Below are 25,000 nucleotides of genomic sequence, written 5' to 3' on the forward strand. Positions count from 1 at the left end.
CCTTTGTCCTCGGGGCAGTAGGGGCTGTAGTAGTGTGTGTGTAGAGTGTGTGTACCTTTGTCCTCGGGGTAGTAGGGGCTGTAGTAGTGTGTGTAGATTGTGTGTATCTTTGTCCTCGGGGTAGTAGTGTGTGTGTAGAGTGTGTGTACCTTTGTCCTCGGGGCAGTAGGGGCTGTAGTAGTGTGTGTGTACCTTTGTCCTCGGGGCAGTAGGGGCTGTAGTAGTGTGTGTGTAGAGTGTGTGTACCTTTGTCCTCGGGGTAGTAGGGGCTGTAGTAGTGTGTGTAGATTGTGTGTATCTTTGTCCTCGGGGTAGTAGTGTGTGTGTAGAGTGTGTGTACCTTTGTCCTCGGGGCAGTAGGGGCTGTAGTAGTGTGTGTGTACCTTTGTCCTCGGGGTAGTAGGGGCTGTCGTCGCGGGAGCCGGGGGGGCAGGCGGGGGAGGGGCAGGGCGAGAGGCTGGAGCAGCTGCTGGAGCGCCCGGGGGCGGACGGGACCTGCGTGTCCACGCTGTGGGTGCTGCTGCTGCGCTGCTGGGGAGGGAAGGGAGCCCGCCGCCCGTCCGGCACCTCCAACGCCTGAGACACACACACACACATATATATACACATATATACACATGTATATGTACCACAAATATATACACATGTATATATACCACAAATATATACACATATATACCACACATATATACACATGTATATATACCACACACACATATATATACACACACACACACACATATATATATACACATATATACATACTGCACATACATACACATAAATACCACTTAAACATACTGCATATATATACATATATACAAATATATACCACTTATACATACTGCACATATAAACATATATACATATATATATACCATATATATATATACCATATATACATACATATACTGCGCATATTTACATATATACACACACATACCACATATGTATACAAATATATATATACACACACATATATACACATATATATACTGCACATATATACCACATGACAGCATTCACACATGTATTTATATACACACATATATGCACATATCTATACTGCACATATATATGTACGTAAAGCATATATATACATAAACCTCATATATATATATATATATATATATACATACGCTTAAATACATGCATATATATACATACGCTTAAATACATGCATATATACTGCACGTGTATACATGTATACACATGTATACCACACATATATACACATATACCACCCGTATACACACATACGTACTGGAAATATACACACATCTAAACATACGTTATAAAAACACATATACTGCTCATCTAGCACCTCCACTGTCGGAAATCTTACATAAACACATCCGTGCATGTGTGTGTGTGCGTGTGTGCCTGTGTGTACGTGGTGGTGTGTGTGCGTGTGTGCCTGTGTGTACGTGGTGGTGTGTGTGTGTGTGTGTGTTTGTACCTTCAGTTCCTCTCTCTCTGCAGTGCTGTCTCTGATGAAGACCTTCTCCAGCTCGTGGCTGTGTGTGTGTGTGTGCGTGTGTGTGTGTGTGTATACCTTTAGCTCCTCTCTCTCTGCAGTGCTGTCTCTGATGAAGACCTTCTCCAGCTCGTGTGTGTGCGTGTGTGTGTGTGTGCGTGTGTTGTGTGTGTGTGTGCGTAGTGTGTGTGTGTGCGTGGCGTGTGTTGTGGTGCTGGTGTGTATGCGGGTGGTGTGTGTGTGTGTTGTGTAGTGTTGTGTGTGTGTTTGTTTGGTGTGGTGCGGGATGGTGTGTGGTGGTGTGTTTGTGTGTGTGTGTGCTGTTTTGTGTGTGTGTGTGTGTACCTTCAGCTCCTCTCTCTCTGCAGTGCTGTCTCTGATGAAGACCTTCTCCAGCTCGTGTGTGTGTGTGTGTGTGTGTGTGTGTGTGTGTGTGTGTGTGTGTGTGTGTGTGTGTGTACCTTTAGCTCCTCTCTCTCCGCAGTGCTGTCTCTGATGAAGACCTTCTCCAGCTCGTGGTTGATTCCCTCCATGCTGCTGGGCACTCTGGAGATGGTGGCCTTGGGCACCGTGATGTTGGACAGCGGCATCTGGCCAGGCCTCGACATGGACACCTGGGCAAAGAGCACGGGGCCAGCGGGCACGTTAACAGGTGTGTGTGTGTGCCCGTGCATGTGTGTGTGAGAGAGAGAGCAGCATAGCCTCTCCCTTTTCAGAGTCACTGCAAGCCGCAGACATGCCTGGGCATGCGTCTGTCTTTCCCTCTCCGTTTTTCTCTCTGCCACTGGGGTCGAAGCCACAGCGAGGCTCACTGCACATGCTCAGTAGAGATTTGCACGTTCTGGTGGAAGTTTGCACGCTGGTATGTATTATTTAAGCTGGCTGTATTGTCCCAGGGAGTAGAGACTTGATTGGCTGTTAGCCACCAGGGCCTGACCGGGTGGGTGGGTACAGGAAGTAGAGAGCTGATTGGCTGTGGGTACAGGAGGTAGACAGCTGTTGCCCATCTGCACTTGGCTGGGTTGATACAGGAAGTAGAGAGCTGACTGGGTGTGTGCACAGGAGGGAGAGAGCTGATTGGCTGTGGGTACAGGAGGCAGAGTGCTGATTGGCTGTGGGCCATCTGCACATGGCCGGGTGGATCCAGGAAGTAGAGAGCTGACTGGGTGTGTGCACAGGAGGGAGAGAGCTGATTGGCTGTCACCCACCTGCGCTTGGCTGGCTCCCTGCTGTGGAGAAACACGCTCTCTCTCTCCGCTATCCAGCTTACTGCACTGAAGCTGCCTCCTGAGTTTAGCTATCTGCTAGAGAGGGAGGAAAGTGACAGAGAGAGGGAGGGAGTGGGAGGGAGGGATAGAGAGAGGAGAAAGAGCATTGGGTAGATGAGAGAAAGGAACGATGGAAGAAAAGAGTAAATGACAATTAAAGGAATACACACACACAAATCAATTAAAATCAAATCAACTGGTACACCTTCCCAAAAAAGATCCAGCATTAAAATGACGTCTGTATGTATTTATAATAAAATGTCAAGGTTTATGTTAAATTGAGGGTACAGTGGTTGGTTGGATTGTGGGTTTTGTTTAAGCAGCCTGGCCTCCACAAACACAGGTAATGTAAACTCGGGACGTTGTAGAACTGTGTTGCTGTACCACAATGAGGACACTAGGGGGCTGCCACTTCACCATTTTCCAATTGAGGTGAGTGTTGTGTTTTGGGGGTACCCCTCTGAGCTGGTCAGCACTGTGGGTTGTATAATTGTTTTTGGGGTGCTGTGGTTTTAGGGGTACCCCTCTGAGCTGGTCAGCACCGTGGAGGGTGTGTAATTGTTTTTGGGGTGCTGTGGTTGTTGGGGTACACAGTGTTTTGGGGTACCTCTTTGAGCTGTCGGTGCTGCCCCAGGACACAGAGCGCTGTTGTGTGATCCTCTTCTCTCCCGACTTACCAGTCCAACATCCAGGAGTCTGCAGATAAAGTTCATTATTATTATTATTATTATTATTATTACATATGGTCTATAGCAGAGTACACACACAGGCAGATCAATCACGTTTAATAACCCTAATGAGCTGCACAGCTAGTGTGAGGGGGGGGAGATTTTATCAGCCCCCTTGCTGAGTGGGGGGGGGTCGGTTAAGAGGCTGAACGCAGTGAAGTCCCTCATTCACAGTCAGCCGAGGAGGAGGAGGAGGAGGAAGAGGAAGAGGAGGGGGGCTGTGGGATGTGGGGCGTCGCTGCGTGTGTGAAAGACGCTCTTTGTGAGCGCAGGGGTGCGCTGCAGAAGCAGGAAGCGCGGTTGGCGGTTCTGAGCCCGATTCCAAGACTAAAACGTTTCAGGTTTTTCCCTCCAAAAAGCTCTCTCCGTCTCCTCTGAAGGAGAGCTCAGGGCTTTCTCACGGAGGGTGTACCTCCGCCCTTCCTGGCCGTATTCACCTCAAACCTGCATGTGACTGCAGTTTAAACTTTAGTTTTTTTCGGGAGGGGGAGGGGGGGGGGTCAGGTATATATTGCTGTCAATTTTACCAGCAATTTGAAAATGACCCTACAGAATGAAACAGACATACAGGAAGTGGGGGAAGGGTTGCCTACCTGTGTGTCTCTGTCTCTCGCACGGGGGGGGGGGGTCACGTGGCCACTGGCCCGTCAGGTAGGGCGCTACGATATACCGCCCAGAGACGAGGCCCAGGGAACAGAGTAGGAACTGCACACCTGAGCGCCCTTTACACCTGTCCTCCACTAGGGGGCGAGAGAGAGGCAGACAGAACCACAGTTATTCAGTCACTCTGTGGATCTCAAACACCACCGCATCTGTTGGCTCTCTCAGCCAATCAGCACTCAAGTGCCTGATTCCAGTCACTGATTGGTATGGATCTCTCATTTCCAATCGAACGTTGACTGAAAGGAAAGTAGTGACTTTTTATGGTATGAATGCTGGCATAAGTGTGTGTGTACAGTACGTATATGTATTTGTGAATTTATTTGTTTTTGCCAGATTATGGCAAGAGGAAGAGGAGGAAATACACAGAGAAGGAGAGAGAGACGTCTTTAGACAGAAAATTCTCTTCTCATAGGTGGATAAGGGTCAGAAAACCCAGGCTTCTCATTGGTGGATACAAGTCATCAAAGCCTGGCTTCTCATTGGTGGATATGGGTCAGCAAAGCCCAGAGGAAATAAGTAAAATATACACTACCTAATGCCCCAATTTCATTTCTACCCAAACAGGACAAGGTTACCATAATGACAGTGGGACTGTTTGTGTGTGTGTTTGGGTGTGTGTGTGTGTTTGGGTGCGTGCGTGTGTGTGTGTGTCCTTGTCTGTTTGTGTGTGTGTGTGTGCGTGTGTATTTGTGTGAGTGTGTGTGTGTGTGTGTGTGGGTGTGTGAGAGATACTTTGCGCACCAGGCCTCTACCAGTCAATCACCAGGCTGCCACACCTGACCAAACTTCCTGGAACGAAGTTCCGACATTCCGACATCACCGTGGGAACCAAAACAAACAGGTCAGTAAAGGACACCCCAGATATGGGGATGGGACCTGGCCCTCGTTGCCCGTCTCCGATCCGGGATCTAAATTCATGAGATTACAGCACTTCAGCTCCTGCCAGTGCAAGTTTCCCCAGGCGCTGAAAGCACGTGGGACAGATGAGTGTGTGATTTACATCTGAGGAAACACAGGTGCGGCAGAAATACTTCTTTCATTTTTAAACCGCCAGCGTTGTTATGGCTACAAATGTTATACATGTTATAGCACATTCAATCGCTGAATGAAACTATGGGTGAAAGGCACACTTTTTTTTGCCCTTCCCTCTTCCAAAGCTGCAAGGTGATTGGTCATCCCCAACACCCAACGGTTACCACAGGTTGTCTGTCACTAGTAAACTATGTTTTGGTAATTTGCATATCCCCAGAATTTCCCAGAGTTGTCGTTGAATTACAGCACTTCTGAAATAAAGTGTTTTGTTTGTTTTGGGCTGCACAACAAGGGCTAATCTGTTTCAGGATTTTGCGCCAACATCTACTCTTAATTATTTAATTATCTGAATCATATACTGATCTAACATCTGTATAAGCACCAGCTACAGCCACAGACTGCGAGGGTATTCTAACAACTGAACCAACTTAGTATATAGAGCTGACAGAAAACTAAAACTAATGTAACTGGTTGGAACAAAAACCAGGACCGGAGCTGGTCTCCCCTGCCTTATCCGGTCAATAACAGTTTCTGTTGAACAAAAACTGCAAGAGGTCTGACTCTGTAAATTGGCATGTGTATACATTAGACTGTATAGAACAACATACGAAAAACTGAGCAGAATTTGCGCTTCTGCGTCCAGGTCTGCGTCTGCGCAGCACACCTCCCACAGATGACACAAAAATAAATACTATCCGCGCATATTTACATACGGCCGGCTGCTCTGTTTATACGTTCATACGTACTTGCAGAATGCTTTATTTTGTATATTGTTTTATGATTTTTGCACGCAGAACATTTGGCGCTCGTGCAGCGTTTAAAAAATCTGCTCCCCAGAATGCAGCAGCTGATGACCGCTGGGACACTGGAATGCTAGCGTCAGTTAGCGGCGACGCCGCGGCGTACGATTCGAAGAGCGGACCTGGGGTGCGTCTGGAACCCGACCGCTCAGAAACGGGAACCCAGACATGAGCACGTTCGCTTTTCTCTCAATACATATTCTGTTTTTACATTAACTTATATATAAACATAATATGTATGTATTTATGTATTTATTTATTTCGTGATTTATTCAGTGACCTCAGGTCATGACTTGCAGAGGCGTAACATTGTTGCTGTGCATCTGGCGTAAGGAGTGATGTCATCGTTTTCAGAACCCGAAAGGTCACATGATGGAATGTCACCTCCCCCCCCCCCTGCCCCCCGATCTCCTGCCATGGCTGCTGTCCCGTTGCCCTGGTAACCCCCGTCAGCCTGGTCCGAGCCCGTGCACGGACACGCGGCGGCTCTGACGGACAGGTCGTTTATTGAATAGTGAAACAGTAACGAAACCGCCAACGCAATTCTCAGTGACCTCACCGGCCTGCCCCACAAGCAAACACCAAATCTCTACAGCCAAACCACACACACACACATCAGCCAAACAAACACCAAATCTCTACAACCCAAACCACACACAGCATGAGATCTGCCAAATGCAGGAAATCTGTACCAAATGAATTACCGCTCTATCACCGAAGGCAGTGTGCACAGCCGCAACGAGCACCCGGCTCACACCACAACCGGACACCCCTGACCACAACACCGTTTCAAGTCAAACCCCCGAAATGACCCCAAAATTAGAAACACAACCTGTAGCAACACAGCTCCCCCAATGATCCACCCTAACAACAACAACGAGAGAAAAGGAGAGCACAGGATAACACCCCACACCAAAAATCCCGTACGCTAAGCGCTATTGGTTGTTTTCGTCCTGTTTGGCGCATTCCGGTTGGTCCGGGGGGGGGGGGGTTCCGCCAAGTCAAAGAGGCACCCCCCCCCCCCCTTGATTTTCGTTTGAGGATCCCTCTCAGCCCCTGATAGCAGAAATGTACATGGCAGTTAGGAGAGGGTTGGAGGTCATGGCTTTTTTGGGGGGGGCCCGGAGGGTGGAACGGGACGGCCCCCGTATTGTCCCGAACGCGGAGACCTGCAGATTCCGCAGTGCAGCTCGCACAACGACAGCGGCGGTGGCGGCCATCTTGTGAAAAGGTAAGAGGATGCGGTGGGGGGGGGGGCAGACGCCATTATGAGTACCAGCGGGATCCGGGAGATTGTGGGGACGGCAGGAATGTGGTAGCATGAATTGGGAGATTCACGCCCCCTACTGCCCCCCCCCCCCAAACTCAGGAGAATGTCCCGAGTGTTAGGGCCTCAGACACAATAAAATGCAATCTATGCGATCTGTTTCCGCTCTGCAGGAAGCATTTAATATTTTTTAAATCATAATTTTTGTTTATTATTTTTTTAGATTAAATTTTGTTTGGTAAAGCAACTGCAAATTTCAACACATTAGTAACCTGACCTGATTATTGTTTGGTTTGGACCGGAACGCTGTGCTAACCACTCCAGCTCATCGCTGGGGGACCCCCCTCTCCCCCCAAATTTAGCAACCCAGGGAGAGGGCCACTGTGCTGGATGTTCTTGGGGGAGGTGAGGTAATTTACATTCCATGTTTACATTTTTTTTTTTTTTTTTTTTTTACAGGTCTATAGTACCTGTGTGTCCCAGCGGCCTTCGCGTTCCCATTCGCCACTGCTCTGCCACCGAATGGAAGGAGTCGCGGTTGAACCCGCACAGGGGACGTCTAATGTCACGCAACCTCCAGCATCGTCACAAGTCCGATAACAACGTGCTAAAAATAGCCGCGCAGACCGCGCCAATGGTGACAGCGCTGCATGATGCGTTGGGGGGGCTTTTTTTCCTGCACTGTTTTTTCCCCCTGTTTACGTCCCACAAATGTAGGCCTGGCGTTTATGGCCGTGCGACCTTCGAGTTAGCCAGGCGAGCTAAGCGCTGCGCGGCGCAAAAACGCATCCATCCAGCGCAGGTCGGCTCCGTTCTTAAACAACGTCATTGCACTGGGTAGTCGGCAGTATACCGGCTGCAGCGGAAACCTCTGGGTCACTACGTAATTCTACAAATTGTTTGTTTGAATCTAGCAAACTGTCAACTTCCCCACGTCCGCAGTCATTTCTATTATTTTTTTTTTTTAGTCTTGACCTGGAAATTTTACCCAAGAACAGCTGATTGTCAGGCTATGCGCTCAGGAACATAAACAAACCAAAAATATATATATTTCGTGCAAGGAGGATCACTTTTGTACCTGGATACACTACACGCTAGCTGTGCACCCACGAACCTTGTGCAAAACAAATCATCTTCCATTACAATAATCCCGGGCCAGACTTGCAGCACACAGCTGAGGGGGCCGTAGGCATTAGCTTCCTATGATAGCTTAGCTAGTTGGGCAGTCAAAATGATTAGCCAGCTAGCCGATCATTCTGACACGGCTAATTAGCCAGTTAGATGAGCCCCTCAGATTCGCAGAAACCGGTTTGAGGAAATGAAATGCAAAAACAAGCAGACATCGCTTATGACCTACATTGCATCCATAAATTAGGAGGCAGGCTTGCTGCCTAGCAGAGAAACCCACTGGCGCCGGATGGAGGAGATGCTACCTTGCAGCCGTTCGGATGCACCAATCATTACCTCCGCGAACGGGCGAGACGGTCTTGTTGTCCGGCGACGACCGTGTCCGTATTGCGGTCAGCCTGGCGTCCACCGACCCGTTTGCTCCCGGGTTGGCCGGCCACTGCGTCGGGCTGGCGGGACTGGGGCTTCTCGATGTCGTCGGTTCCGTGTTGCTCCCGACAGAGTAGGAGGAGGAGGAGGAGGAGGAGGAGAAGGAGGCGGAGGCTTGTGAGGTGGGCAGGCGGGTTGGGCTGTGGTTTTCACGCAACAGCTGGCACGGCACGGTGGCGTGCGCGGGCAGCAGGCGTCCAGGGGTGGGGGTGTTGGTGGTGTTGTCGGCTGGGGTGGTTGGGGACCCCTCGTCGCGTTTGACCCGTTGCTGATGGGGGTTGTGATAAGGTCTTGGAGGGTGTTGACATGAATACCGGGTAGAGAGTAACAACACTTTTAGATGGAGAAAAATAACGTTGGCTAAAATATCAACTGACAAAGCTTATATACGTCAGCTAAAATAGTAGTCGACCTATATTATTCTCACATTCGTGGGAAAATAAATTGTGCTTTAGAAATCATTTAGCTTCCTGTGCCCCTTGGATATGTGCGACTTTGCAATCAGTTAGGTTGTTTAGCTTGCGATCTGCAGACATCTAAGCTGTTTGTGGCCAGATAACTTGTTTTAATTTAGCTAAACTAACTGGACCTTGACAAGATTGTATTTTGACCAGGAAATCAATCCTATTCCTCGCTAGCTGGTTAGTAGCTTGCTATGTCCGCCACAAAAAGTTATTGAGCAGACCTCTCTCTTCGTGGTTAAAATGTACTCTGAAATCTGCGAACTTTACTAAATTACCTCAATTTAGAAATGTATCGACAAATATCTCTGCAATATTACTCTGAGTGACAACACAACTCCGCTTTCGTACCCACTGGGTTGACAGGCGGGGGGTGGGCTACAGTCCTTTACTGTAATCATCTGGTTGGTGGGCTAACGGCTTGTGTCGGCAGTCGTTGGTCAGAAATTTTATATTGACAGTGGAGGTGACCAATAAATTCATTGACGTTTTGCCCACGTGAGGAGATCTTCTTTCCTCGGCACCCTATTGGTTGTGGAATTAAACTGACAGCGCACTTTGTGAACGACTACTACAGGGTTTGTAAAGAGACCGGTACATGTTGTAGGATTAGTATATTGATTGGATGGGATTACACTACAAATGCTTTTGCCTAGTTTTTCCTTATACGTAGCCTTATAGTTCAAACGGCACTGCATTATATTAAAGGTGGAATCCTTTTGTATATTTGTGCGTAAAATAGTGAACTTTTTGGTCACAGATATGAAGTCTACGGTCAGTTAAAATGGTGTAGGCTATTCATTGCATAAAAGCTGAAAATGAATCAAATTAAAGTATTGATTGCAATTTGTTTATTAAATTATTTAATAATACAACAGTTTAAATACTACAGTTCATAATATCACTGTCAACACAACCATATTTTAAATGCATTTACAGTTTTGGAAAATGAGAAGAAGGAAATTCCTGACAGTGAAATCAGAAAGAATCAAACAGGAAAACTAAACACTTTCAACTCTCTTCCCCCGCTATTATACAAACCATGTAAACTTGGCAGAATATGAAAATACTACCATTTAAAGTGTCATTCAGTGACAATTTATATTCTCCCATGAATGGTGAAGGCACAGAAGCATTCAGAATTTAATTAGACAAATGTGCTGTTACTGACTAACAAAAAGGTGGAAGCATTTTAACGAACCTGTGAATTTCTCGGTAAATAAAGACGTCCTATCCTTGCTCTAAATTGCAGTACACAATATTTAGGGGGCACAGACTAGTGTGTGGATAATGGGGGACACCTGAATTATTAATGTTAAATTGTTGTCATGCCAACAAAAACCACAGTTTCAAGACAGCAGAAAGACTGATGCAAGTTATGCAACTTTTGACCACTTCAGTTTTAAATTCAAAATAGCCGACTGTACCCCACCATCTTAGTGATAGTTCGCAAGCCCGTGCAGTCACACCATCCACACAACGCTCACAATTTCACTTAAACATGCAGCCAAAAAAAAAGAAAAGAAAATTATAAGTGAATATAAACATGCATCACAAAATTAGAACATGTAAGTACATGCACACAATAAACGCTTCTGCTTCCATTTGTAGCTTTGACCAAATATCAACCACAGTACAACTTGAATAACAATCATGCAAAAGCCCAGTGATTTGTAGAAATATAATTACCAAAAATGTTTACCAAAATAATAGCGTGCTATCGCTAGAGAAACTTGATTTTCATGGGTACGAGAAAAATATAAATACTTTTCATTTAAATCTTGAAAAAAGTTAATTTTTTTGGAAAGTACATTCATGAAATATCAGCACTCGGTGATTCTGCGCATGAAGATGACGAGGCTAAAATATTAAACGTCTGAGCACGCGGTCATCTTGGGTGAAACGCGTGGCTCCTTTGGCATGCAGCACGCACCCAGCTGCAAAACGTCAGCACAGGATAAACATAATTAGTGCGGAGAAAACAGAATCCAGAAGAAAGGTAATTTCACCTGAAATAATTGGGGGGGGGGGATAATTAATTGTATTTCCAGACTAAATGTGATTCAAAAAGGACATGCTGCACTTGCTAACTGTAAACTACTTTTTTGTGTGTTAAATTGTGTTTGTACAAAAGAAATAGCTTTTTTTTTGTATTAAACCATTTTATCGAGGGCTTTGCAAAAGCTGGCTTCGCTGGTCATACTGTGCAGCGTCTTTCTGCAAACCACACAAAGAATCTAAATGATGGCTTATTTTTGAAAGCACAAGAGTCACAAAATGTACACTGAGTAAACATTCTGCTGAAATTGGGGCAAAGCATGGATTCTTTTATGCAGCAAGGATGCTCAAAAACACACAAAAAATAAGATTTTTGTTGAAGAGTTTTTGATATGAAACCCCCCAAAGAATCAGCTATCGTAATTCCACCTTCCGCAAAAAACCCCAAACGATAACAAAAACGTCAGGAACAGGTGGCACAGCGGCTCACCACCGCACGCCAGCTTGGCACAGAACCAGCTCTGACACACCGCTCGGAAACCCAAAAGTGGAGTGAAAAACGCACAACAAAACTACCGTCTGAACGACACAAGCACGCGCGCTAATAAACGTTTGTGGTTTTACCCTTAGCTGGCGGCTACTTCAGGGGTGCGGAACGAGGGTCGATCTCTACGTCAGGATTCCACACCAACTCGTCCTCTTAATTATTTCATTAGCACGTTTACCTGAAAAGGTCATGAGCCCTAGCATCAGCCCCTACATTTACTAACTGTGGTCCCCCCCCTAACAGCACAGCAGTAGAGGTAGGCACCTTCCCCCACCCGCTTCAAAAAGGCTGGGGGTCATGAGGATAAATGGAGGGGGTTTAGGGTTAGGGGGAGGGGGCAGGGCATGTGGCCGGAGGGGGCGGGGCCTGCGGCACCAGCAGCATTAGGACTCGTAGAGCACAGTTCTCCAGGGTGAAGTCATAGCAGAGCATGGGGGAAGGGGAGGGGGCGGAGCATGGGGAAGGGGGCGGAGCATGGGGGAGGGGGCGGGGTCTTGCGGCCAGAGGGGTGGGGCATGAATTAGGAGTCGCAGAGCACGGAGTTCTCCAGGGTGAAGTCGTAGCGGAAGCTAGCCAGGTTGTCGTTGATGTCGCGGGTGAGGATGAAGTCGGGGATCTGGGGTACCCCTGTCTGCATTGCCAGGATGTGGGGCGCCAGGGTGAAGGGGATGTCTCCCAGCAGCTCAGGGAGAAAGGGCGCAGCCTCCGCAGCGGCCACCGGGGGCGCCGGAGAGGGCTGGTATGGTAATGTGGGAGGGGCTGGATTCACATTGGTGGACTGGAGAGAGAGAGAGAGACACAGAAACAGAGAGCATGAGAGACATAGAGACAGAGAAAGAGAGACAGGGAGAGATTGAGATGCATAGATAGAGACAGATAGATAGATGGACAGATTTATTATTAGATCTCTGATCATTCCATTTATTGGCACAAGCGGTGTAGCAGGCAGACCTGGGTCAAATACGTGTTTGTTTTGGATTCATATACTTTTCTGTGCTCTGTTAATCTTGCCTGGTGCAGCTGAGAGGACCAGGGTTTGCTCTCTCTGAAAGTATTCCACTGGTTCCGATGCACCAGACAAGATCAGTAAAATCAGAGAAAAGTATGTGAATCCAACTCCAAAATAAATGTGTACTTGACCCAGGTCTGGTAGCAGGTTTATATTTCAGTATATTCAGAAGCTCTTATGCAGAGGGATTGATCACAGAGAGGACATGAGAGAATCTACACGTGTTCTGTGAGCAGCAGTAACGCAGACCAGGCTAAACGATCGCTTTTAGACCAGAGACAAGTGCAGCATTGTACGCTAATGTGAGGTTAGCTACGCCGCTGACCCAGAGACACGACACAGCTGTAGCACCATTACTACGCTGCTGAAACAGGAATGCTAACAGAGCACGACTGTCTCAGCACTCAGCTGCTTCATTTAAGCCCTTTATTGGCTAAACAGCCCACAAACCTTGGTTCCAGCGCCTAAATTGGCTGCTGATTGGAAGAAAGCTATAAAATTGTACAGACACTGCAGCCCTCCAGAACTGGAGTTAAACCTGCAGACACTGCAGCCCTCCAGGATTGGAGTTAAACCTGCAGACACTGCAGCCATCTAGGACTGGAGTTAAACCTGCACACACTACAGCCCTCCAGGACTGGAGTTAAACCTGCAGACACTGCAGCCATCTAGGACTGGAGTTAAACCTGCAGACACTCCAGCCCTCCAGGATTGGAGTTAAACCTGCAGACACTGCAGCCATCTAGGACTGGAGTTAAACCTGCAGACACTGCAGCCATCTAGGACTGGAGTTAAACCTGCAGACACAGCGCCCCCTCCAGGACTGGAGGTAAACCTGCAGACACAGTGCCCCCTCCAGGAATGGAGGTAAACCTGTAGACACAGCGCCCCCTCCAGGACTGGAGGTAAAGCTGCAGACACACTGCCCCCTCCAGGACTGGAGTTAAACCTACAGACACTGCAGCCCTACAGGACTGGCGTTAAACCTGCAGACGCAGCGCCCCCTCCAGGACTGGAGTTAAACCTGCAGACACAGCGCCCCCTCCAGGACTGGAGGTAAACCTGCAGACACAGCGCCCCCTCCAGGACTGGAGGTAAACCTGCAGACACAGCGCCCCCTCCAGGACTGGAGGTAAACCTGCAGACACAGCGCCCCCTCCAGGACTGGAGGTAAACCTGCAGACACAGCGCCCCCTGCAGGACTGGAGGTAAACCTGCAGACACAGTGCCCCCTCCAGGACTGGAGTTAAACCTGCAGACACAGCGCCCCCTCCAGGACTGGAGTTAAACCTGCAGACACAGCGCCCCCTGCAGGACTGGAGGTAAACCTGCAGACACAGCGCCCCCTGCAGGACTGGAGTTAAACAGCTGTGGGGTTTACAGGCAAAGCACAGCATCTCTGAGGCACCTTGGAGGGCAGGACGATGACGTTGGTGGCGAGGCTCACGCTCTGGACTTTCTGTCTCTTCTCCTCTGCGGTTTCACCTGGAAACAGAGAGAAAATGGCGCGGTTTTATTTGCAGAAAGGCCAGGCACACGTGCACTGCCTTATTAGCATGTCTTTAAAACCTTGTTAGTCCTCCGTACTTATGAGGTTTTGAGTTCAACTAAAATTAAACTCAAAGTGACAGTAATTTTTTTAATGACCCCCCCCCCCCCCTCAGAACAGGGGATTTTGCCAAGAATCAAACCAGAGCCAATGAATGCACTCAGACACACCGCTTCATGAATATTCATTAACTGAAGTGGGGGAAACGTCCAGCTGCCAACCGGGAGTCCAAAGGGGAGTGGCCTAGCTCCAAACAGGCAGAGTTTAGTGTAACCTTAACCCTAATCCTACCCTTCCTCTTTGGAGCCAGGCCACGCCCCTTTGGAGCAGCTCCGGGGGCCAGACACACACCTGCCAAACCCTCGTAGAGTAAGGAGCCAATAACAGTGGAAGGGACGCAGGAGCTGGCTATCTGGGGGTCTGTAGAGAAGCTGTGCCAGTACTCCACTCCAGCAAAGGAATACAAGGGCGAACGGGTTCCCACGACGACAGAACAGGTGATGTCACCGCCCACGTTGCGCCTCTAACGTCAGGCCTTGAGGAAGCCCAGCTGCAGACGGCGCCCACGGAACCCTTTCCGCTCGGGTTCCGCTCATCAAACCGCCAAGTTTGATTACGCCCCGATTGGCTACATTATCCCAACACAAACACCCAGCTGCGTGAATGTGGCTCCGCCAGTCAAGCGCTAGCCCCGCCCCTTCCAGGTGCTGGCGCATTGATAAGGGGCAAACTGTCAACACAGCACCTGGCTCTTCAAAGTGCCCCTCTTTCTCCATCTCTCTCCGAGAGTCTGCCACCTTAATATCGCACTCATCCGCAGGAAGTTTACCAATCACTAACAGGTTAGAGCATTTAAAATTATTATTTGACTCGGACCTTGTGTGTGTGTGTGTGTGTGTGTGTGTGTGTGTGTGTGTGTTTGTGTGCATCTATATACGTGTGTGTACATGGAATGAGTAAATGGAAGCATTCACTGAGGATCACTGTGCAGCCGTTCATTATCTGGGCTCTTGTGAAGGTCTGTAGGAGCTTAAGAGTTGCTCCATTGTTTTGGAGGTAATTCAGCAGATAAAAATAGAGTGAACATAATACTGTTTTCTTTCTCCTTCTCTCTCTCTCTGTTTATTGAAGCTTATTTAACTTTTAGCATTTTCAAAGCATTTTAAAACTTCTGAAAGATTCCTAGCCGGGGGGACAGTTACTGTGCATTGCAATCTGTCCATCTGAGCAAATATAATTACTTTGCATTGATTGATTATTATATTATAATTCTATAATAATACAATTCTGCTCTGCAATCAGTCTCATTCTTGATATACAGAAAAGGGACCCGCGCAACTCACCTATTATCACAAACCCGTCGGTTTCCTTCTCTGACGAGGACTTCTTAGAATCCTTCCGAAGACCGAGAAAGCTCAACATCTCGGCCCCGCGTCGCGCGCCCACTGCGTCTGGAATGAACGTTTTTTAAACAAAAAGTAATTTTCAGTATTAAACGCTGACTTCGCAACAAGCGAAAGCCGCAAGTTCTATTCCTCTCGCCGGGGCACGTGAGCGAAAGATCAGCTCACGCAAACGTCACTGCTTTTCCGTGAAATGTGTTAGCTTTACGTACAGCAGTATGTATCGCGTTTAGTTATTAAGAGTAGACAACAAAAAAGAAACAAAGACGTTTAATAATGTAATGTCTACAATTTAAAAAAAGTTATGTTCAGGTTTGCTTGGCAGTTAACGTCAGCTACTCAACAGTTATTTTATACAGATTACTCCTATCTTAAGTAGTTAAACGTTAGTAGTAGAGTAGTTAAACGTGTTAGTTAGATATCGATAAGATACCTAAGACAAATATCTTGCTAGGTATAGAAGAAAGCAGTTAATATAACTACCAGCTATTATTTTTATATCTAATATTTAGACTGAAATTATAAGTAGCCTGGTTTTATAATCTGTAAACATCTTCCCTCACGCTGTCGATCACGCTAACTATCCAGGAGTGGAGACAGATCTTGCAGGACAGCCAGTCTAACTTCTGACTCCATTTATGTCACCTGTCAACTAACGAGTAGCTAAACTATCTTGATAACCGCTTGTAATTGTATTACTTACGTGATGTGAACTCACAGCAACTGTGCTGAGAAAATAGTATTAATAATAATCCGGCAAATGCAGAAAAAATATCTAACAGTCTTCAGCTATAGCAGCAGCCTGGCAGGCCTTCTGTTTACTGTAGCTCTTTCAACATGACTTCCGGCTGTGACGTCACGTCACTGTGACATATACTGAGTCCGGGAGAGATTCGCAAATCGTGCAACGTTGGGAACTTCTTTCCGGCTAAAATGACGGGACATTTGCTTGAATGTACTTGTTGTATAACAGGTCTTTCGGTGTAAGTTCATTTTTAGAATTTTGCATTTCCGAATTATGACTATTTAAACAATGCGGAATTCCGATGGGAACAATTAGCCTCTAGAGGAAATGCATTCCGTTTACATAATTAAAAATCTATGAGCTTGTCACTTACACGCATATGTGTGTTATGACACCACACCGCCTGATACAAAACTAATTTATTCTAGCTCTGATCTACTGTATGCCATAGATCTACTGTGGCACAATACTTTAACGGATAGCCTACAGTGGCCTGTTGTCGATAACACACACACGCACAGGCTGCACTGAACGCGAAGAAAGATACATCTCCAGCAGAGGGAAGCAAAACCTCTTTCATTCCAATTCGGCGGACTGAACTGTAGTTCATTGGGACCGATTCAGGCGGGGAAAGATCAGCTTGAACTGCAGTCGATACAGCACACAGAAACGCATCCACACATAAGCAAAGACAGAGACAAGTCGAATAAAGCCGGAGATTTGTTAGAATACATTTTGGAAGGCCATAATTAAAAATGGTCTGTACTACATAAAATAATAAATAAATAAAACACGAGAGTCACTTTTGGGAGATATACTCATAGGAAATTCTCACATATTGTGATCAAATTTATCAACATACAGTACATGAGTCATCAAATACACTCACTCCTTCACTGAAAGTACTGTATCATTCAGCCAAAACGGAGATACAGCACTTTTCTTACAGGAACAGTAGTTCCACTGGGGAAGAAATATATGTAGGACTGTCACGGAAATGACGCAGAAATCCGAAGAGTTTTCCCGCGGTTAGTGTCTTCAGTCGAAGCTGTAGTGTCACAAAAACGGCATAATGGCGAGCGTTTACGAATCTCCAAAAACGCGTATCAACACCAGTATGCTCTCCCAGTACATTAACAGACCTGTCTGTTTTGTTGGACGACTTCAGAAGGTAAATGACTGCGGGCATTTGCCATTCGTTATGTTGCTCACTTTAGCTAGATGGCTGGCTGAGTTCCCCTAATGTTAGCCGGTTTGTGTGTGGCAGTCGGGTTTTTGAGTTTGTTCAGTTTTGTTCCCTAAACTGCGACCTGGCATATGCGAGAGATTTCGTTTTGGCAATACGTTTTGTGGTTAAACTGTTCAGGTTAAATTGCTATTGCGTTAATCTTATGACGTTACAGTGGTCCCCAAACTGTCCTGGGACCCTGTGTATACTGGTTTTCGTTCCAACCACAATTGCAATCCCAGGATTTTTACATGTTAATTTTTCTTAGTTCGGTAATCAGAGATTATTTAATTAAACTCTTCAGCCACGTTTTGTCAGAAATAGCAATGCATGCCACGAAGAAAAAAAGTCCCATGTTCACACTTGTTTGTTGTGCTTTATTATGATAATTATGTAGATAATAAAGAATTCAAAGATAAAGCAAATAATAAGACAGATCTGCAGGGCGCGTGGGTGACGACTGTTGCATTGTGTGCCGTCATTCTGTCGCAGGTGCACCCGACAGGAAAATCGTTCACTCTGCTGGACGGAGAGGGCAAGATGGCAACGGTGGAACTCAACGACCCGGTGAGCGTCGTGCATCTGCCTGCTCATCCGCGTGCTAGCGGCTACCGGCTAATCTGTAGTGAAAAAAGCGATGGCAACTGCTAACGAACGCTGATTTAGGCTTAACATTAACCTTTAGTAACCTCTGGCGAATAAATACCTATGACTTAAAGAAAGCAAAATGTATCTTTCTTGCTAACAAATGATCTTTGATGTCAAGATACAACTCAACACAGTTCTGGATCGTGTTGTCACAGGTTTTAATGAGATTTGGCATGCTTATTTGATCTCATGAGAAACCCCAGAAACATAAGTTACCTTTGCCTCAGACCTTTATTAAGGGCCATATGAGCTAACAACATTTGGGGAAATTGGTGTGGCTCCACAAATTTTGACTCAAAGTGTGCTGAGTTGACCTGGACTTACCCTTTTGATTGTGGGAATACACACTTGCATGCCAGCACTGGTTTATGCTGTAATTCCACTACCAAAAGTCACAGACGTTCTGCTTCCCAGAGAAGGGGCTCTTGTTGACTCGAGCGACTTGACGATAGCAAGAACCTTAAGAGTTTCTGGGGAAGTACTCTGGCGCGTGGCGTTTGAGCATAATCTCCCTAATACCGAAACAGCCGGTGACTGGCAGGCAGTGTAGCACAGTGGGTTAGGAACCGGGCTCGTAACCGAAAGGTCATAGGTTCGATTCCTGGTTAGGACACTGCCGTCATGCCCTTGAGCAAGGTACTTAACCTGCGTTGCTTCAGTATATATCCAGCCGTATAAACGGATACAATGTAAAATGCTGTGTAAACGTTGTGTAAGTCGCTCTGGATAAGAGCGTCTGCTAAATGCCTGTAATGTAATGTAATGACGGTGGACCTCCAGCTGTTTAATTTCAGGGTTTGTGTTTTTCCTTCCCTCCAGCTGGACGAGGAGCTGAGCGGGGTCGTGGAGGTCATCGGCGTGGTTTCGGGCAAGGCCACGGTCACCGCGACAGAGTACACCGTGCTCCGGGACGACAAGGGCAAGCCCTTCGGTGCGTGGCTCTCCGGCGCTTCCCTTAACGCGGGGCGGCCATCTTGTCCTTCGCTGGTCGCACGGCAACCGTGTGGGCGTGTCAACCGAGCTGTCTGTCATCCACAGCCCTGCCCCGCCCGTGCTTGCTAGTTAATGCACTTGGCTGAGGGGAGATTGTGTAGAATTTTAATGTTTTTCTTTAGTCAGAGGCCTCTGCGTATTTCCCTTCCCTCACTGACCTGTTTGTGTCGGAAGTCTTTAAGAGGATTTGGCTGAAGTTATATTAATTTGGGTGCCTGTTTTTATTAATATAAATCCATAATTTTGAGCTTCATACATATTCATTCATGTGATAACATGTATAGTGATACAGAAGGGGGGAAGTCTAGGTTGTGTGTTTTGTGACGGTCGGCTGTTTGACTCTTCCTGTCGTCACACTTCCTGTTTTTGTTCCGTTTCCCCTGGCAGACCTGGAGGTGTACAACGAGGGTCTGAAGATAATCCATGACTTCCCGCAGTACTACCCCTTCGAGGTCGCGACCAGCAGCTGAAAGCTTCCGGCTGTCTCTCCTTTTCCCAGAATCCTCACCTTGTTTCTCTCTTTTTTTTTTTTAAATCACAATGCAGCAGTGGAGTTGTGTAGAGGTTCCCCCCCCTTCCAACCTTCCAACCTTCTCTTTTTCTTTTTTTTTAAACTATTTTTGCTACATCTGTCTAATATTCTTGTGTAAAATATGGTACATTATGTGTAATATACGACAGTAAAATTTGAAAATACCACGGCCTTGTTTTGAGTTGGAGTTTCCTTTTTTTTTTCTTTTTTCTTTTTTTTGCTGCTCATTACCTGTAACATGCAGACTGCAGTCTCTGCTTTGAACCTGGACTGGGCCCACTGATGTTGTGCCAGTACCTAAGACACTTAACCTGTCTGGAGAGAGTCATTTCATATGCAGTCTTTTAAAATCTCTGCCATTTAGAGATCATTGAATCATAAACTTTAAGATTGCTGACAAATGCTTTTGTAAACCAGTGTGCTAATGGAGTATAGCACGATATGAACATGAATTTACAATGTGGTTTAAGAGGGTAAATAATCCAACTAAAGCATGTAATTCTGCCAATTAAGAAAAATTAACAGCTTGTTAAAATTCTGGAATTGCAATTGTGGTTGGAACGAAAACCAGCATAACACAGGGGCCTCCAGGACCGAGTTTGAGAACCTCTGCCCTAACGAACACGTCAGCCGCCTCAATGACCGACAGCAGCCCTGGCTTCTGACATAAACCCTGTGAACTGGATTACATAATGAGATTAACACGTATCGGTGTTCAGGCCTGCTAGAATCTCAACGACCTTCCAGCTGGTGGTCAGCCAACTTTCAACAACTGAAATAAAGTTCGACAGACCCTTTTTTAAAATTTTCATAACTTCGTTTTCATTCGTTGTTACTCAATAGCATCCTCTGCTGCTGTGGAGGTGGCCAAGCATTGGAACGTTTTACCATAAAGCTGGTTGTAAAAAGCTGAAAAGCGGTTTACATTTCTGCTGTGTGTGATGTGACATTGAATAAATAGTGGTGAATTGAAGTCTCTTGCACAAGGGTAGTACTATGCTAATACAAGATCACAGTGGATATTTTAAAAGCCCACTTGCACTGAAAGATGAGCTTTAGGAAGTTGGTGTAGTAATGACTTCCTAAGTAAAGCTCATCTTTCAGTGCGTGTGGGCATTTTAAAATATCCGCTGTGATCTTGTATTAACATAAACAAGACCGATATTGAAAGATGAGCTTTATTTAGGAAGTTATTACAGTAAAGCCCTGAGGTAGTGGTGTGTTGAGTATCATAACAGTCGGGTCCGTTGTCTCTCCTGTCGAGATGGGCCAGTTGTCGCTGATGTTGGCGGATTAATATTTTTCCTCGGGCGAGAACGCCGACTTTCGAAATTATACCTTCCTCGCGAAAGTATCCCTCAAAAAATGGCAGCAGGGGTCTTAGAAAATGTGATGACAGGTTTGAGTAGGGCTTAAATGGCCAGCTGTAGTTACAATCTCCCCCGGGGGCAGGGAAATCACTCATGCGTTTCCAAAATATTGTGGCATGTGGTCGTGCCTGGAATTTTAGCCCTGCAAGTGACTGCAAATGACATAACTTTTTTTTTTGGTGGGTTGTGGGGGGGGGGGGGTTATAATCTCTAAAAGTGAACTATGCCTCTATCATTTCTTAGCAATAGAGAATGATTCTGTTTACCAGACTTCATATTTTTTCGAGCATCTGAAATGTTTCAGGTTTTTTTGTTGTTTTTTTTTTTAAAATGGACTAGAGGGAGTTCCAAATGGAGACTCTTGATGGATGTTTTACTAATCAATTCATTAGCCTTTGGCAAAGCACCTGGCAGGTATATCTTAAGAGGACATTCACTTCTCAAATAAGCTGTGAAGTAATGATTCTTTTTTTGTGTTAAAATTGAAAAAAAAAAAAAATGAAAATAAAATTGTACCATATGTTTATGCGCATGGCCACTTTGGCCAGTGTAATTGTATTTGTGTGTTCATATAATATTATATGCTTGCTTATTATATATATGTGTGTGTGCACATATTTGCGCATATATGTATGTGTGTGTATACTTTTTTTTTTTCAACCAAGAGAATAATATATGTAGGTAATTGAATGCCTGTTGATCAGCCCGTGGGATTGTGGGTAATATAGTGTCTGTGGACCAGCCCGTGGGATTGTGGGTAATACAGTGTCTGTGGATCAGCCTGTGGGATTGTGGGTAATATATAAAGCCTGTGGATCAGCCCATGGGATTGTGGGTAATACAGTGTCTGTGGATCAGCCTGTGGGATTGTGGGTAATATACAGATCCTGTGGATCAGCCCATGGGACTGTGGGTAATATATAGTGCCTGTGGGTAATACAGTGCCTGTGGATCAGCCTGGGATTGTGGGTAATATATAGTGCCTGTGGGTAATACAGTGCCTGTGGATCAGCCCGTGGGCTTGTGGGTAATATAGTGCTGAATAATTGTGCTTTCCTCCACGTGCCAGAGCTTAGCCTCCGGTAACACAGCTGCTATCGAGCGTCGAGTCCGGACAGAGCCGCCATCGTCTCTGCACGCGCTCAGTCAGCCCTGCCAGGGAGCCAGCTTTACCGCACAGGTAAGGCTCAGGTAAAGTACCTGAGCGGACGGACAGACCGCTGGCCCCGCTCGGGTCGTTTCGAGTCCCTCTCCCGCGTTTCTGTACAGTTACAGTCCACTCCGGAAATCGACCGAAGTCGTAGCGATCAGGATTCAAACCCATAACCTACCAATTCCATAGCGACTCCGAGCCTTGCGCCCCCTGCTGCCGGTGTTTGAGAACGGAGAGTCGCCCCTTTCCCCCCCCCGAAACCCCCCCCCACTTTATAACACCGCGTTCCAGCAAAAGCTGAAGGTTTGACAGCTCGACCTGGCCGCGCGTTCGCTCTCTGATTTAGTAACTTCCCCCGATAAACATCTCCGCGGTTAACAAATCGAAAAACATTCCGAAATGGAAGAGAGGCGTTGTATCAGCAGCGCCGTGGCGAAACCGCGCGCGCCAGCCGACCGCGCCCGCGTGTAGCTGTCAGCGCCGCGATCGGCGCGTTCGCCCCGCGGGGCTCGCTCCTCTGCCTGACATGATGACGTACGGCGCGGGGGGGGGGGGGCAGAGTTCAGGGGGACGCGCTACCGGCGGCCCCCGGCGGCAGAACGCTGTCACTCAACCGGCCGTCTGAAGAAAAATGAGCGACTCTCAGGGGGTCTGCCACGATGAGCCAAATTCTCTTTTTTTTCCTCCCTTCTTTATTTTTACCTGCCTTTGATGAATAAATTTTAAAAAATCTGCGGAAATGTTAGCTCAAGGTTCGCCCTGCTTCCCGTGCGGGTCACTGGGTGCACTTTTAAGGACGCCTTCGAATTCGCGCTCAGAAACGTACGAAAAAATGCTGGCGGATCAGTCTCAGGTCTGCAGACGATCGCAAGGATTTCCTGTCCTCTTAGATTCGCACCCCGCCACTCTTTCCCCAAAATTAAAAAAAAAAACTTTCCAAATCCCCGAGGTCATGGAAGTGCTGGCCCTGGAGGGTGTGGGATCAGAGCTGGGGGTCAGAGGTCAAAGTGCGAACGGAGGGGCATTATGAGGGAACCCGCACAAGGGGTCACCAGCTGAGCCCCAGTTGCTTAAAAATGGCACCAAAACAATAACAACTACAGGAGAAGCAGATGTGTAGGACAGACTCAAAACACAGAGTACTCCAAAATGGGGGATGGGGGGAGCTGTACATTACATTACAGGCATTTACCTGACGCTCTTATCCAGAACAACTTACACAACTTTTTACACAGCATTTACATTGCATCCATTTATACAGCTGGATATGTACTGAAGCAATTCAGGTTATTCACTCAAAGGGTACAACTGCAGCATCCTACCCGGGAATTGACCCAGCCTGATATTGAGAGCCCGGTTTCTGTGGAAATTTAAGGGTTGGAGTGAAAACCTTCAGGGTGGTAGATCTCCAGGAACACAGTTGGGCAGCCCCTGCTCTATATGACCTACACATAAGGCCATGATTTCTTCCTCACTTTAGAGTGGGGAGAAATTGTGAAGAACTGCACTTCTGTCCTCCAACAACAAGAGGGCAATACAGAACTTTTGGCAACCACTTTATTACCAAACCAACTGTCTCAATAGTGCAGTTACCACATGGGTTTTCCAGTCTTATCTGAGAAGGATCTGTGTAGTTCAAGATGTCCTATCCCAGCACTTAGAGTGCATGATTCAAGTAAAGGTCTCTGCCGTGCACGAGAACAGCTGGACCCGCGCCAGCCGCGACAGAAAGTGTGCCCGATCCGTCGCCATGGCGACCCGGCGCCGCCTGTTGCTTTTTGCAGCCTGGTCTGCAGATTCGCGCAGCCAAAGTCCAGAGTTAACCAAGTGTGACGAGCCATCTGCTCGGGAGAGACGGCTATTATGTCTCATAGATCATGATAGTGTTTGAGGCAATGGCGCCCTCCGGCTACTGGGAGTTTGTGACTGTCCCCGGAGGCTGACGTCTAAGCCCAGCAAAAATGCAAATTAGTTTGAGGAACGATATCATTCTTGCCATCACCGAACACATTCTGAAAACCAAGCCGCTAATATTGTTTGTTCAGATCCCGTTCGCGTTTCTTGTGGTATATTCTGAATACCTTGAGTGCGTATTTTCGTGGCGCAGCGCGAGTGAGCGTGCACCAGCATGCAGCAATATCGGGCTGCGTCCGTACAGGCTGGCGTGCGCACGCGGCGCTAGCGTTCACATGGCGCGTCTGCGTTTTATTATCGAAAGAGCTTTCACATTGGACCCAGATGTGGGGGGCCTCTCGTAAAAATCCCTTTGATAAATCCCCCCAATGGAATTCCGTTAAAGACTCGTCCGCGAAACACACCTTCTGACTCCAGAACCCGTTATCTATTCCCTTTCTCCTGCCGCACTTGATTTGTTTCAGTCCGTGGGACGCCTGCCTTATCTGAGCGTTTCCAATTCATTACAGAGAGCGGCAACCATTTTTAAGCGATTATCTTACTTTTTTATTTCTCCTTACAACGGTTCTTTATGGACGGGCTGTGTAAGGAAGGGCACGTGCTTGTTCGAAGGCCCGACTGCTTACAACTTCAAAACATATGAGCATTCAAACAGCGC

General features: G+C 46.9%; 3 protein-coding genes across 3 annotated transcripts in view; 1 reads left to right on the plus strand and 2 right to left on the minus strand.

Moving 5' to 3' along the window:
- The window catches only part of glcci1a (glucocorticoid induced 1a), a 10,955-nt gene extending 1,840 nt beyond the window's left edge, over nt 1-9,115 (minus strand). The window contains 7 exon segments of the mRNA XM_064345640.1: nt 384-576; nt 1,939-2,091; nt 2,686-2,781; nt 3,353-3,417; nt 4,067-4,213; nt 8,700-9,057; nt 9,059-9,115. Coding sequence (XP_064201710.1) covers nt 384-576; nt 1,939-2,091; nt 2,686-2,781; nt 3,353-3,417; nt 4,067-4,213; nt 8,700-9,057; nt 9,059-9,100 — 1,054 coding nt within the window. The 5' untranslated portion in view covers nt 9,101-9,115.
- Nucleotides 9,116-10,087: 972 nt separating this feature from the next.
- umad1 (UBAP1-MVB12-associated (UMA) domain containing 1) lies at nt 10,088-16,763 on the minus strand. The gene is made up of 4 exons (XM_064349032.1): nt 16,463-16,763; nt 15,700-15,807; nt 14,216-14,292; nt 10,088-12,576 (listed from the first exon to the last, which is right to left on the minus strand). Exons 2-4 carry the CDS (start codon nt 15,776-15,778, stop codon nt 12,319-12,321), a joined length of 414 nt encoding a protein of 137 aa, XP_064205102.1. The 5' UTR covers nt 15,779-15,807; nt 16,463-16,763; the 3' UTR covers nt 10,088-12,318.
- A 722-nt stretch (nt 16,764-17,485) lies between these two features.
- On the plus strand, nt 17,486-20,075 carry rpa3 (replication protein A3). Its single transcript, XM_064349033.1, has 4 exons — nt 17,486-17,675; nt 18,225-18,299; nt 19,200-19,311; nt 19,761-20,075. Exons 1-4 carry the CDS (start codon nt 17,577-17,579, stop codon nt 19,841-19,843), a joined length of 369 nt encoding a protein of 122 aa, XP_064205103.1. The 5' UTR covers nt 17,486-17,576; the 3' UTR covers nt 19,844-20,075.
- Nucleotides 20,076-25,000: the final 4,925 nt, after the last annotated feature.

This window comes from Anguilla rostrata, chromosome 8, assembly GCF_018555375.3.
Source record: "Anguilla rostrata isolate EN2019 chromosome 8, ASM1855537v3, whole genome shotgun sequence".
NCBI lineage: Eukaryota > Metazoa > Chordata > Actinopteri > Anguilliformes > Anguillidae > Anguilla > Anguilla rostrata.